This window comes from Phoca vitulina, unplaced genomic scaffold, assembly GCF_004348235.1.
Source record: "Phoca vitulina isolate PV1807 unplaced genomic scaffold, GSC_HSeal_1.0 scaffold15, whole genome shotgun sequence".
Classification (NCBI taxonomy): domain Eukaryota; kingdom Metazoa; phylum Chordata; class Mammalia; order Carnivora; family Phocidae; genus Phoca; species Phoca vitulina.
In genome coordinates, this window is record NW_022589718.1 from 25,431,984 (window position 1) to 25,446,785 (window position 14,802).

Consider the following 14,802-nt stretch of genomic DNA (forward strand, 5'->3'; position numbering starts at 1 on the left):
GGGGGGGGGGGGGGGGGGGGGGGGGGGGGGGGGGGGGGGAGCGGGAAAGGGAGAGAATACAGGTCAGTCAAGGAGACTATGTGATGCTCTCACTCTACCGTCAGTCTGGGTTAAACTAAAGTATTAGGTATAAGACCAGGTCTTGAGCAGACACTAAAATAAATATCCTGGATGATACTCTCTCCAATACAGTCGCCATGGGAATGAGTTCATTAATTCAAATGTCACTGCCACTGTAGCTCAGACACTCGAAACTCTAAATTTGGAAGTCCGTTCCCCCTCCTCCCCCCCGTCCCGTTCCTCTGGTACATTCTTTTCCATATACACAGATGGGGCTAGAGAGATGGTAGACTGACTTTTTTAAAAAGCAGATAGTCCAGCTGAAGGCAAACTGGAAAACCTATCTGCTATCTTAAAAGACTGATTTTCCTATTTATAAAGTATTTTAAGAATTAACATGAATTTAAAAAACTGTTAAAAACAGTTGAGACAATTGTCAAGATAGGAGTATGGATTTGTATATTAGATAACAGTATTGTATCAACATTAAATTTCCTGAATCTAAAAATTTTACCATACTCACTTAAGAATATCCTTAACCTAAATCTCTCTAGCTACATGCTTAAATACGAAGAGATGTAGGATTCTGATGGCTGCAAATTACTCTCAAGAAATTTGTTATGGACTGAATGTGTTACCCCAAATTCCTAAGTTGAAATCCTAACCCCCAATATCATGGTATTAGGAGGGAGGCCTTTGGGGGGTGAGTAGGTCTTGAGGGTGCAGCCCTCATGACTGGGATTTAGTAACCTTATAAAAGGGCCCCCAGAGAGCTCCTTCATCCCATGGAGGGCCCAGCGAGGAGATAGCTATGACCCAGAGAGCCGACCAGACACCAAATTGGCCAGTGCCCCGAGCTCAGACTTCCAGCCTCCAGAACTATGAGAAAGAAACTTCTGTGGTGTATACGCCATCCAGTCTATAGTATTGTGTTATAGCAGCCTAAATGGACTAAGACAAAAAGTCACCCAAAATAACAGTGTGCGCCCGACCGAACAGCAGAGGGGGAAAACAAATGTGGCCAAGTAACATGTTAACGATGGCAAATCTAGGTGAAGGGAGAGCCCACTGTCCTTGGGCAACACTATTATAGGGAAGAAAAAAAAAATAGAAATGTTTAAAAAACAAAGATGATTAATGCAACAGAAAGCCAGGTAACTAACACTGATTGGTAATTCATTTTAAAATACTAAAAGCAAAAAAGCGAGGGGAAGCAGAAATGACAAAATATACAGTTAAAACGATGTGACAAGTACATGGGTATTCATGAAGCTGTTCCATCTTTTATTAATTTTCTATTTTAAATAATAAAAAAAAGTTCTGTCCAAACAGTGGTAATACTATGTACCAAAACTACTTTCAACTTGGCATTTTTGAGGTATTACTGGATTAGCAGGAAAAGTAATTTTTAAAAATCCACTGAAACCACAAACATGCTTCAAAATAAGACTCCAAACATACAAGGATGACATATACCTCCTCCTCTTAGAGGCAAAGTTTATTTTTACAAATTTAATTTTCTCTTGGTTATTTCAAGAACACTTTTTAACCTAATAGTTTACCAGGGAATCTGGCTATCAGCTATGTTGGTCCAGTTCCTACCATGTCTATCTTAGATGTATGAATTTTTTCCAGAGATATTTTTTAGTCAAATCGAATAGGCAGCAAACCATTATCTAGAATGTAAACTGAGCACTTAATCAGCCTATAGCAGGTAACTTTTATTCTAACCAGAACACTAGAAAGGAAAAGGCTGATAGATGTGGGAAAAAAGAACACTAAAATGTTCAGTCTAGAAAATAACATGATCAAAGAGTTAATAGAAAGTTCTCATAAATTATCAATAAGACCTCAGAGAAAAGTGGATAGAGGACAGTTACCGACAATCGATAATAGAAATACAAACAGGAAATCTGAAAGAAGTTCCATTTCCTCAATACATTAGGAAATGTAAACTAAAATGGCTAAAATACCACTTTTGGCCAAATAAGGTGGTAAACACTAAAAGGTAAAAATAATGTTGGCAAAAATGTAGGGTAAACTGGTACTATCTTATATTGTGAAGTCTAGGGGGCGACTGGGTGGCTCAGTCATTAAGCATCTGCCTTCAGCTCAGGTCATGGTCCCAGGGTCCTGGGATCGAGCCCCACATCGGGCTCCCTGCTCAGCGGGAAGCCTGCTTCTCCCTCTCCCACTCCCCCTGCTTGTGTTCCCTCTCTCGCTGTGTCTCTCTCTGTCAAATAAATTAAAAAAATTTAAATAAATAAATTCGTGAAGCCTAATTTCCTACCATTTTTATGGATACCAACTGGTAATACGTACTCGTGAAAACAAACTAGGAAAAAAAGCCTATAAAGTAGGATGCATACTGTGACTTTGAAAATACATACGTGAGCACACATCAACGGAAATTCTGGAAGATATATGCCAAAACACATCAGTTATCCCTGAGTGGTCAATTTCTAGCTGAGGAGGAGTTTATCCCCTTTGGTTTTTCACGTATTTTCTAATTTTTTCTCACATCGAATGTGAATGATTTGGGTAAATAAAAGTTTTTAAGGTGACAAGGTCAATTTGGCCATCTGGTAATATCTACCAAAATTTAAAATGCACACACCCTTTGACATAATTCTACTTCTAGCAATTCTACCTACAGATAGAGCTGTTGAAAGAAACACAAAGATGAGTATTTTGGCATTCTTTGTAAAGCCAAAAGTGAGAGACTTGCCCCCTGGCTGGGCGTGGTCAAACAGGCGCTTCCACAATTTTGTGTGCAGCAGGTGAGCGCGTGCGGGCGCGCACGAGCAGATGTGTGCGGACATTGGCAGGGTCACCGCGGCACACTCCTAAGTGACAACGCGTACTGAGGAGTGTGCTCACAGACTCTGCACACGTCCGGACGCGGCGCATAGCTCAATTACACTGTCGTACTGAGGCCGGATTAGGAATGAGAGAGAAACTCAAACTGCACTCACCTCTTTGAAAAGAAACAGGAGACTGACTTCAGCAGGTAATGGAAAACCTGAACAAGAAAAACAGTTTTATCTTTTATGCAGACACCCACTTTTCACTTGGCACACATGTAGAACTTAAACACTCACAGTCTGACTTGAAGTTTTCTGCTTTACATACAGGATCATGACATTTCTGATACCACACTTCATTTTTCAGATCAACCAAAATCCTTTACATTGAAAAAAAAAAAAAGGAAAAATTTAGTACTTAATCCCCAGACTGGATGGAAAACAAAATTCATCTACACGCTGCTTACCAGAGATGTGCCTAAGACTTCAAGATGGAGACAAGGTAAGAAGTAAATAATATGGAAATAAATAATACACCAACCCAAAGAAAACTCTGGTTGTGAAAATAGCACCCCAAATGGACTTTAGGGCAAAAAAAATACACATTGACAAAAGTTCCTCCCAAGAAAACCTAATTCCCGACCTGTCCCCACCAAGTGAGAGAGCTTCAAAATGGGTGAGCAAAACTGACAGGGCTCCAAGGATAAATGAATCGTCTACCATAAATCAAGATTTTAAAAAACATTCTTTTAGGGCGCCTGGGTGGCTCAGTTGGTTAAGCGACTGCCTTTGGCTCAGGTCATGATCCTGGAGTCCCGGGATCAAGTCCCGCATCGGGCTCCCTGCTCAGTAGGGAGTCTGCTTCTCCCTCTGACCCTCCTCCCTCTCATGCTCTCTCTCAAATAAATAAAAAATCTTTAAAAAAAAAACAAAACAAAAAAAACATTCTTTTAGTAATTGATACAAATAATCACAAAAAATTCAGTAAGGGTACAGAAAATTTGAATGACCTAAAAAGCATTTTTTAATAAAATTAAAAGCAATTAACAAGTTTGCTATAATAGGCATATATGAACACGGCCTCAGATCATTAGAAATAGTTCTTTACAATCACACATAAAAAACAACTATAAAAACTGACTGTGCTAGGTACCATGTCAATCTCATTAAATTTAAAAGTATTCACACATCTCTGACCACAAAGCAAATTATTTAGAAATAAGTAACAGAGGGCCACCTGGGTGGCTCAGTCGGTTAAGTATTGGACTCTTGGTATTGGTTCGGATCATGATCTCAGGGTCCTGGGATCAAACCCCGCATTGGGCTCCGCTTCCCAGAGTTTGCTTGTCCCTCTCCCTCTGCTCCTCCCCGACCCCCCGCCGCTCCCTCATGTGCTCGCTCTTTCTCTCAAATAAATAACATCTTTAAAAGAAAAAAGAAGTAACAGAAAAATAGCTAATAGAAACCCATAACTTGGAAATTAAAAAATTTCTAAATAACCAATTACTCAAAGAAAAATCATGATGGAAATTAGAAAATGTTTGGAACCAAATGGAATTGAAAATACATATTAAAATATGTGAAACAGCACTAAAATGATCTTTGGAGAGAAATTTAGAATCCTAAAAGCTTATTTACAAAGAATGGCTAAAGACCAATAAGTAACTAACTTGGGAAATGAACAACAGAATAAACCCTAATAAAATAAAAGGCAGGAAGTAATAAAAAGCAAAAATTTAAAAGAACCAACAAGGCCAAAATGTGAAAACTAATACAATTCTTGCAAGACTGATCAAAAATAAATAAGGTAAAGAAACAAATGTTATTAGAAATTAAGTGCAGATGTAATGACAAATCACAATATACTAAAAATTTAAGAATATTAGGAAAAATTTCTGCCGATAACATTAAAAATTTTGGTAAAATAGACAAAGTACTAGATGAAAAGATACCAAACTAAGCAAATCTAAAAAGTTACAGAAAACCTGAACCATCCTCATAAACACCCGAATGCTGCCATTCCCAAACTGTACACCAGCCTGTCCCCAGGCCATGAAGAATATTTACATCCTCCTAGGGCAACACAGTGATAGCTGACGTCTGCCAGGCGCCCCACGTAATACTTGTTTACAGTTCACAGCTTCGGTATTGTAACAGGCTTCATTCCTTTCAGTGGTGGCCTATCTTTGCAGAGCTGAGGTTTTTGGTGGTGACTGTGATGACAAGGACCATAATCGGGATGCCTGGGTGGGGCTCGGTTGGTTGAGGGTCTGTCTTCAGCTCAGGTCATGATCCCAGGGTCCTGGGATCGAGCCCCGCGTCAGGCTGCCTGCTCAGAGGGGAGTCTGCTTCTCGCTCTGCCTCCTCCCCACCCCCCGCTTATTCACGCTCTCTCTCAAATAAAAATAAAATCTTAGAAAAAACCAAAAAACAACTCATGGGACTTTAAAAAAACAATCAAACAAACAAGGACCATAACCACCAGTGTGGAGTAAGAGATAACTGTGGGGTGGCAGCATTCAATCTAATTCCAAGGTTTAAGAGATTATGCAATGCTCAGAAGGACACACACCCCATTAATATGTATTTTTATTTAAGAATGAGTTCAAAGGTATAAACCTTCAGTTATAAGTAAGTCATGGGGATGTGATGTACAGCACGGTGACTATCTATAGCTAATAGTACTGTACTGCATATTTGAAAGTTTCTAATAGAGGGGCGCCTGGGTGGCTCAGTCGGTTAAGCGTCTGCCTTTGGCTCAGGTCATGATCTCAGGGTCCTGGGATAGAGCCCTGCTCAGTGGGGAGCCTGCTTCTCCCTCTCCCTCTGCCACTCCCTCTGCTGTGTGCACTCTCTCTCTGTCAAATAAATAAATAAAATCTTAAAAAAAAAAAAAAAAGAAAGGAAAAACAAATTATAACTACCTGGTGTCAGATGTTAACTAGACTGACTGTGGAGCTCACTTTGCAGTGTGCACCTATATCAAATCACTATGTGTACAGCTAAAAGTAATGCTGTCAACTCTATCTCAATTAAAAATTTTTCTTTGATGAATATTGTTTTTTCAAATAGCTACTCAATTGTTAAATCGTGATTACTTACTGTTTGAAATTAATAAACTGAACTGTTAGGTATCTCTGTTGGCCTGGGAGAAATGTGTAAAAGCTGCTAAGATCCAAAGGGCACCAAGAGTGGAGAAGGCTGGGACCCTGTGGGCCTGCGCGCTAGGTGGAGGGTCCCTGCCTACAGAAGGCTCTCTGCAGGATGTTTCTGATTTCTGTGTATTTGTAAATAAACCTACTCTGTGGATTTAGGAGGCACAGTTCCCTGCGAATGTCACACATGCTATGTAACTACAGAGCTGTACAACACACGTTTCATGACCTCAGCATCCCCCGTGTACGGCGACCGCTCACTTCTGCCTCGGCTTTCGACCGGAGTCACAGAGAGCCTCCAGTGCAGGACGGACCTGGCGAGCTGAGCCAGGCGTTGTGGGCCTCGGTCGGCTTCACCTGTGCCTTTGGATTCCTTGAATCTTTAAAAAGTATTCGTAAACCCCGACATTGGGTAAGATCTCTGTTTCGTGTGAGTGTGGTTTGATCATCCAACCTCATACTCATTAGTGATCAGGTAAATTCAGATGAAAAACCACAGTATCATCTTATACCACCAGATCAGCCAGAGGGGTTTTTTTTGTTTTTTGTTTTTTTTAATTTATTTATTTGACAGATAGAGAGCACAAGTAGGCAGAGTGGCAGGCAGAGGGAAAGGGAGAAGCAGGCTCTCTGCTGAGCAGGGAGCCCAATGCAGGGCTCGATCCCAGGACCCTGGGATCATGACCTGAGCCAAGGGCAGCCGCCCAACTGACTGAGCCACCCAGGCGCCCCTAAACAGAGGTTTTTAACACACCAAGTGTTGGTGAGAATATGGGACAGTAGAAAATCTGAAAACACTGCTGGTGGGAGTATACATTAGCTGACCATTTGGGAAAATAACTTATTACCTAGTAAAATGAAGTATGTGCATATTCGATGACAGAGCAATCCTGCTTTCAGGCATATACTCTGAGAAACTCTCGCATATGTGCCACAGGCAAGATGTACCAAAGTATCTGTAGCTTCACTGTTCATACTAGCAAGCCAAATGTGCACAGGAGGAAAACAGACTGGCACGTTTATATTTATATAATGGTGTACTATACAATAGTGAAAAAAAGAATAAGCAACTACATGTTGCAATATGGATGAACCTCACAAATTCAATGTTGACCAAAAAGCAATTCAAAGGATGCAATTGACACAAGATTCAAAAACATGTATTGTTTGGAAATATAAATATATATGGGGAAAAAAAACATTTAAAGAAAGCAAGGGGAAGATTAACACAAAACCCAGGATAACAGGTACTATTATCTCAGATGGTCAGAGGAAAGGAAGAAACTGGGGTTGGTCCCACAAAGTGCTTCTGAGGTTTGGTCAAGTTCTGCTTCTGAAGGTGGGTGGCAGATAGGACAAGTGATCATTTTAGTGTTAGTCTTTGAAGTGTACCTACACATTATAATACATGCTTTTATACATATGGTGATTTCATAGTTAAGAAAAAGAAGAGATTATGGATACATAATAGAAGCAGGTAATTTTTCAGGAAGAAATATGTAGTAACCTGAGAATCTCAAAAAGTTAACAGATGATCATCTTATGATAATGATTTTCTGGTAAACTTATAGGCAGAGAGTAAAAGACTAGAAAGATATACCAAAATCATAACCATAGTGATCACTGGTTCTGGGCCTCTGGGGGAGCTTTCGCTTTGTGTTATTCTATGTGATAGCTTTTGTGTATTGAGCATATAGTTTTTTGATTTTTTTTTTTTTTAAACTGAGCTAATCTACATATAGAAGTATAGCATTAAATGGTGCTACCCAAGATGTTTCCAGCTTTCTAGCAAAAGCTTCAGGATCTTTTCTCATGTCTGGCACACATGCTCTAAACAATTGACATACAGAAGTCTCAGCTTTGATATTAAATATAAAACATATATATGAAACAGAGCAAAATTTCCCATATCATAACTGATAACTACTGGGTTTCTGTCTTATTCCTATTGTCACCATATCCTTGTATTATCTAAAATTCTATTTCATCCTTCACTTCCTCTCCTTTTGCCAGGGGGATTTTAAAGAAAACTCTTAAAACAGGGCCTGGGGTATACAGCAAGCATTCAATAAATATTGGTTCCCTTCAATACCATTCTTTGTCTTTTGTTTTTAAGATTTTATTTATTTATTTGGGGGGGAACACAGAGGGAGAAGCAGACTCCCCACTGAGCAGAGAGGGAGGTGGGGCTCAATGCCGGGACCCTGAGATCATGACCCAGGCATCCCAATACCATTCTTTGCCTTGACCATGTTAAGCTAACTCCAACTCTTAGCACTGAGTAATTTCCTTTTCAGCCAAACCTGCTCAATTTCAATTTACACTCCATAAGATGTCAAGGACCAATGGCAACAGACGAGGGAGAGACACTTCATCACCCCTGTCCACTCACCTATTGCCTCTAATTTCTTCCTAGCCCTGCTCAAGTCTGTCTTTCTCAAGATTATACTATCTAAGGGATTATTTTACTGAATAAAGTACAAATAAAGATGACATGTGCTATAAAGCAAGATGATAATTAAGATAGTCAATTTAATATTATAAAACATAAACCAAATACAATATTTGATATAACTAAATTTATTATAAAACCAAAATCATTTTTACATTCAACTGTAAAAATTATAAACATTTAAAATAATACTGGTTAAATACCCAGAACTCGTTAGCAAACACCATTACTTACATGATATTATTGCTCTTGTGGGCTCTTCCAATGTTTTCGCACCAGCGGTATTTACAAATATCATAAACCAGTAATTCTTCTGGGAAAAAGTAGCTCCAATGTCGAATTCCTAAAATGCAAATAATGTTTCTAAAGGTATTAAAACTCTGTCATATTATAGTGAATAAAGAATAAGATTATCTTTACCTCCTTTAATGCCATTTTTATTCACCAAAGAAAGAACGAAATGATCAATTTCAGGGTAGGGTGAACAGTGAAAACCTTCAATGTTTTCTGCTGCAACAGAGAGAAAAATTAATTATAATTAAAGTGGCTCAAAGTTGAAGAGTTAAATGTTAAGCTGTTCTTTAGGACAATTATAGGTTTTGGAGTCCCTGCAGCTTTTTTGTTTCCATGGCTTTTAGGCAGCCATGGGTTCTTGCTTGCCTTACAAGCAAGCAGGGAAAATTCAAACCTCTCAGTTAAGTCAAATGTGAACTACTATTCATAAGAAGCGCCTGTAATCATTTCAACTGCTTTCTTCATTTTGATAAAGAGAAAAGCAAGTCCTTATCCCCAGGAGCCAGCCTACTACCAGCAGCTAGGCCTTGGTGGTATTACAGAGCAGGCCAGTCACTCACACTTCAGCCCCGGTGCTTTCCTGCTACTCAGAAATTATCTCACAGAATTTCAACATCAGATAAGGCCACTCTGTGGCCAAGATGACTCGTGACAAAAACAAGACCACTCTGTAATCATGTCTGAACGCAGACAAAACATGAACGTTCTCCAAACTGCAAAAATGACCAACACCTCTCATCTTATCCAATATAAGTAATTGCTCCTTCTTTACCCATTATAGCTTTACACCCACTGTCCTCTGCCTTCCTTCTAGATCAAATTTACGAAGATATTCAATCATAGAATCGTCTCTGACAGTACCCAATTTGAAACAAATCCACGCCTCCTTAGACACTTCTCAAAAGCACCTAACTCAAGCCTGCATCCTATAATAAATCTTTCCTAATACTCTTTTCCTGAGATGCCCCACAGTTCCCCATGGCAGGAGTTCTCCACACTGAAGCCAGGACCAAACTCCACTTGTTCGCTATAGGTGTGTTCTCCCATGATCCTTAGGTGTAGGGCTCTGACAATTCAGTTATATTTTGTATCTAAGAATCTCCTGGAATAATTTACAATATTTTGTTTAAAATGTCATTTAATTTTTAAACACAGAATTGTCTACTTTTCTTAAAATAAAGCCTATATTTCACTTACAAAAGATTGTACGTAATTGGAGAAACTTTGGAAAATACATTGAAGCAGAAATGAGAGAAATGAAGTCCAAATCAACGTCTAGAAATAACTGTTAACCACAAGAAAATAAACCTAAGAAAATGTTATCCATTAAATGTTTTTAATGAACCTGGGATCACACCTCCAAAATAATTTTAGAGTCTATTTTTTCTCTTAACATAAATGGACATTTTCCATTTTATATTGGCTTTATAAATTTAAATTAAATGGCTACAAAGTATGTTACAGGATTTCACCAATCCCATTTTCTTGTACATTTAGATTGTTTCTCGTTTTTTGCTTTTATAAATAATGATGGCCCAAAACATGTGTATAAAAATGTTGACTAGAGAGTTAATGTATGGGATGTTAGAAAGAGCCTGTATGTTTTTCAGTAAAAGAATGAAGAACATACACATTTCTTGAAAAAACTCTGCAGCCATTAAAAGAATGAGAGAATACAGGGACAGCTCCGCTGGGTTCAGTGGAAACGAACAGTGACTGCCCATCTGTGATTGTGGGCCGAGGGGAAGAGAACTTTTAGTTTTTTCTTTGAATAGGGGTTTCTTTCTACAAACCATCTATTTTCTTCTGGGTTTTTTTTTCCCCCCTCAAAATCACCATATAATGAAAATTAGTGAATAAGCTTTAAAAAATATCTTTTCTTCACGCATTTTCCATTTTGAATAGAAACTAAGTTGTTTTAAAGGATCAGTAGATATGAATCCTGAAGATTTAAGATTTTTAAGGTAAAATAGACTTGTATCCTTAAATTTTCATAGGAAATTGTTTTCTTAAAATTACCTTTAGTGTTGGTACTGTTAGAATATTCAACTCGTTTCTGTTTATTCTGAGATGTGTCACATGTCAGAATTCGTAAAGTATCTGAGAATCTGAAGAAAATATTGAAAGAAACAAAGTAAGGTTATCTAAGAATCAAAGGGAGATGGCTACAGAAAGGAAACTGAATTTCACATAGTTCCACATTAAAATCCTTTATTCAACAGCTAATTCTTCTGGGACAATTAAGTCACATTTGCCTACAAAAACACCAATCCAAAGAGTAGTGTGGTGATCATTTAAAATACTTTTTTCGGGGCGCCTGGGTGGCTCAGTCGTTAAGCGTCTGCCTTGGGCTCGGGTCATGATCTCAGGGTCCTGGGATCGAGCCCCGCATCGGGCTCCCTGCTCCGCGGGAAGCCTGCATCTCCCTCTCCCACTCCCCCTGCTTGTGTTCCCTCTCTCGCTGTGTCTCTCTCTGTCAAATAAATAAATAAAATCTTTTAAAAAAAAAATACTTTCTTCAACTACAGTGTCAGAGGACTCAGACTGCTGAAGCCATGGAATGAAGTATATAATTCTATTCTTCAAATGCACAGGGCCTGTGAAATTTTTGTTACAATGATTTGAAAGTGTGAATAATGGGGGGGAGGGGAAGAAGGAAGGAGGGATGAGAGCAAAGGAAAAAATGAATTAAAATAAACTGAAAGACATATTCATAACCCTAAAGAATTCAGCCTTCATTTCAGGAAGAAATGGACACAACAAAAGAAAATTAAGGAAACCCTATTCAGTAGAAGAACTCTCTCCACTTCTGTGGAATGAATACTGAAACTACCAAGGAAATGGGGTTTGATAATAGGGAGATGACTTCAGGCCATCTTACAGGCTGTGGTGCTTTTCCCACCCAAGACAAAGTAAGATCCTACCCTTGGCCAACAAGTCAACAGTGGCTGTCATACAATTTTTCCACTATCCCCACAGTGCTTCCAGAATCGCAAAACTGCTACTGCTAACAACTAACTTTCACTGAGCAGATACCATGTGCTAGACACGGCTGTCATTTTATGTGTACAGTTTTTTTTCCTTTTTTGTTTTTTTAAATTTTTTTTTAAGATTTCATTTTTATTTATTTGACAGAGAGAGCAAGAGAGCACAAGCAGGGGGAGCGGGAGAGGGAGAAGCAGGCTCTCTGCTGAGCAGGGAGCCTGATGCGGAGCTCGATCCCAGGACCCTGGGATCATGACCTGAGCCGAAGGCAGATGCTTAACTGACTGAGCCACCCAGGCGCCCCTATGTGTACAGTTTCTACTCAATCTTCACCACTCCCCAAGATAGGGGGTGATATCATTTCCATTTAAAAGGTAAGGAAGTGAAGACTTTGACGTTACTTCTGCAAAATGTTACGACAGAACTCAAAGTCCAGAAATAACATGAAGAAAAACCACCCGTCTTCCCACCCTCCTGGGTAACTGCTGCCAAGTGGACATCTGGACACAACTTCCCCTCCAGCGAAGTATTTTAAATATTTTATTAACATTTATTTCTATGGGATTTCTCCAGAGAGTTCTATCTAGTGAAGGCCAAGGAAAAAGAAGTAGAGCAAGTTAATGTAGCAAGGCAATTTAGTCTGATTGTTAAACACGTGATTGGGACTAACAAAATTTGCCAGCCCAGATATAGGGCAGTGGAGGCAAACGTTTCTGTTGAAAGGGGTCTTTCACACTTTTTAAAAATGACCAAAGCGTGGTAACTTAAGTGTTCAACAACAAAACTGACAATAAATTAGAGTTTATCAGTATAATGGAAAACTATATAGGCATTAAAAGTTTTAATTACAACTAACTGTTGCAAGTTATTAGCTTGGCAGATATTCGTGATACAATGTTAAGTGGATAAAACAACTGACATAACCTCATAAATAATGAACTCAAAAAATATTCTTTGAATGAAGGAGGTATGTAAATTATATGTATGAATGTGCATACATGAAAAGTAGATATTAATAGTAACTCTATTTCCAAATGGATGAAAGAAAAAAGTTAACCTGGAATTTTAAGAACTTTCATTTTCTTAAGTTAGAACGAATTCACACAATTCACATTTTGGTACTATACAATGCCTATCACTGTTTAAAGAGCACTCATGAATACGTAACGGTTTGATTCTGGGACTGTGTACCTGACGTTGCTGACCAGAGAAGATAGGAAATACTGGTTTTCTTCAGAAATATCCTTGGACTGTTTAGGAAAAAATTTGTTGTCTTCAGCAATCTCCAAAGCCACCTGCTTTCCTATCTTCGATGATTTATACAGCCGAAAGTTTCTATTTCTTGTATAAACTCCTATTGTCAAAAATTAATAAAACAAGTATGAATGCGTGTTTTCAGTGACAGTCAGCAAATACTAATTTCATATAGAGCACTGTTAGAGAAACAACTGGTTCTGGTTCAAGGTGGCAATGCACGAAGATCCCGAACTCCCTCCACACGTGAACACACCAAATCTATAGCTATATTTGGAACTATTTCATCTGAAAAAAACCTACAACCCGGCAGATTGACTCCTTCACCAAATGAGACGGAAACCACACCAAAGCAGGTGGGAAAGGCTGAGACACAATTTCACCATAAGCCCCACCCCCAGTGCAAAAACCTACGATTGCGAGAGAATTCAAAACCCGGGGCTTCTCCCTGAAAGCAAAGGATTCATACCTCATGTTACGTACCCCAACTTTTAAGGCCTGCACCTAAGAGATGAGCCTCAGAAACATCTGGCTTTGGAGACCAGCTGGGCCGTGGCAAACTGAGGAAGGGCTCTTAGGGGCTTACGTGCAGACTCATTCACCCCAAGGCCTAGTGCAGAAGCAGCCCTTCAAAAGTGCCCAGACTTTATGTGAAAGGGACTCATTTCCAAACTTTAAAGTGCTGGACTGAGGGATACTCTCCAGGGATGGAGGTGGTGGGCGCCATCTTCTTCTCTGTGCCATCTTTTTTTTTTTCTCCCCCTCTTCCTTTTCGCCCCTTTTCTTAGTGGGTGCCATCTTTGTTCACCCCCTCTGTCTCACTCCAGCCACTGGACACAATCTTTGGCTCCCCCTCTGCTGTGCTCCAGAGCACCAGTAGCTCCTGGAGGAAAGTGTCTATTCACACCTGGTGCCCCAGTGTTTACTGGTGATCCATTTTTCAGGTGATCCCTTGATCACCCGGCTCTGAAGGCCAGGGAGGCTTGCGTTCCTGGGTCCCCAGGACTGTAACGACTGGAGAGACAGTTCTCGGAACACTACCACTCCCAGGGCACCGCACGGGGACAGACTGAAACACATCCCCAGTTTCCGAGAGAGAGGCCTATTTGTTTGTGCAGCAGCTTTGGCCCAAGGGGCAGGCTTCTGGTCTGGCACACTTACAGGAGCCTGCAGAAGGGTTCTCAGGGAATGGAGGGAATGGAGCTCAGTGCACATCATTTTTGCACTCTCTCTCTGCTTCATCCAGCTCACTGATACCTTCCAGAATGGAGCTTATGCCCTTTGTTCGATGCCCTGATTTTTGCAGTTGCTGCCAGGGGACTTCTTTCCATGATCTGGCTCTGGTGGCCAGTGGGACTGACACTCACAGGTCCTACAAAACTGTAACCAACGGAGAAGGAGTTCTTAAACAGCGATCATCCCGAGGGCACAGCAAGAGCCAACAGGCCCAGGAGCTCAGTCTCTCTGCCTAAGAGGCCCATTAGCTACCATCATTGGTGCAGCTGTTGGGGCAGGCTTCTAATTAAACACGCACCTAGGGGCTAACTGGAAACCCTTCCTGAGACCTCGGAGGGCAGGCAATATTTTCATCCTCTCTTTTGCTGTGCTTTACAGCACCAGCATCTCTCGGAGGGGAACTTGTATACGTGTCTCGTGCCCCAGTTTTGACATCAGGTACCCTGCTTTTTGGGGGCTGCCTCCTAGGGGATAACCCTCAATCACCTGGCTCTGGTGGCCAGGGGGCTTCGGTTCAGCGGGGGGGGCTCACGAGACTGTAACCGTCAGAGAGAGAGTTCTT

At 40.2% G+C, this 14,802-nt stretch overlaps 1 protein-coding gene across 3 annotated transcripts in view; it reads right to left on the bottom strand.

The window, feature by feature from the left end:
• PRIMPOL (primase and DNA directed polymerase) overlaps positions 1–14,802 on the bottom strand; it is a 116,786-nt gene that overhangs the window by 1,357 nt on the left and 100,627 nt on the right. For 2 of the 3 annotated variants that reach the window (XM_032413657.1, XM_032413658.1), the window contains exons 10-15: positions 12,942–13,104; positions 10,785–10,873; positions 8,892–8,981; positions 8,706–8,814; positions 3,162–3,244; positions 3,036–3,082 (exon numbers count right to left, since the gene is read on the bottom strand). In XM_032413657.1, the coding sequence (XP_032269548.1) occupies positions 3,036–3,082; positions 3,162–3,244; positions 8,706–8,814; positions 8,892–8,981; positions 10,785–10,873; positions 12,942–13,104 (581 nt within the window). The remainder of the gene's footprint in view (positions 1–3,035; positions 3,083–3,161; positions 3,245–8,705; positions 8,815–8,891; positions 8,982–10,784; positions 10,874–12,941; positions 13,105–14,802) is intronic. The other variant, XM_032413659.1, reaches the window with a different exon arrangement.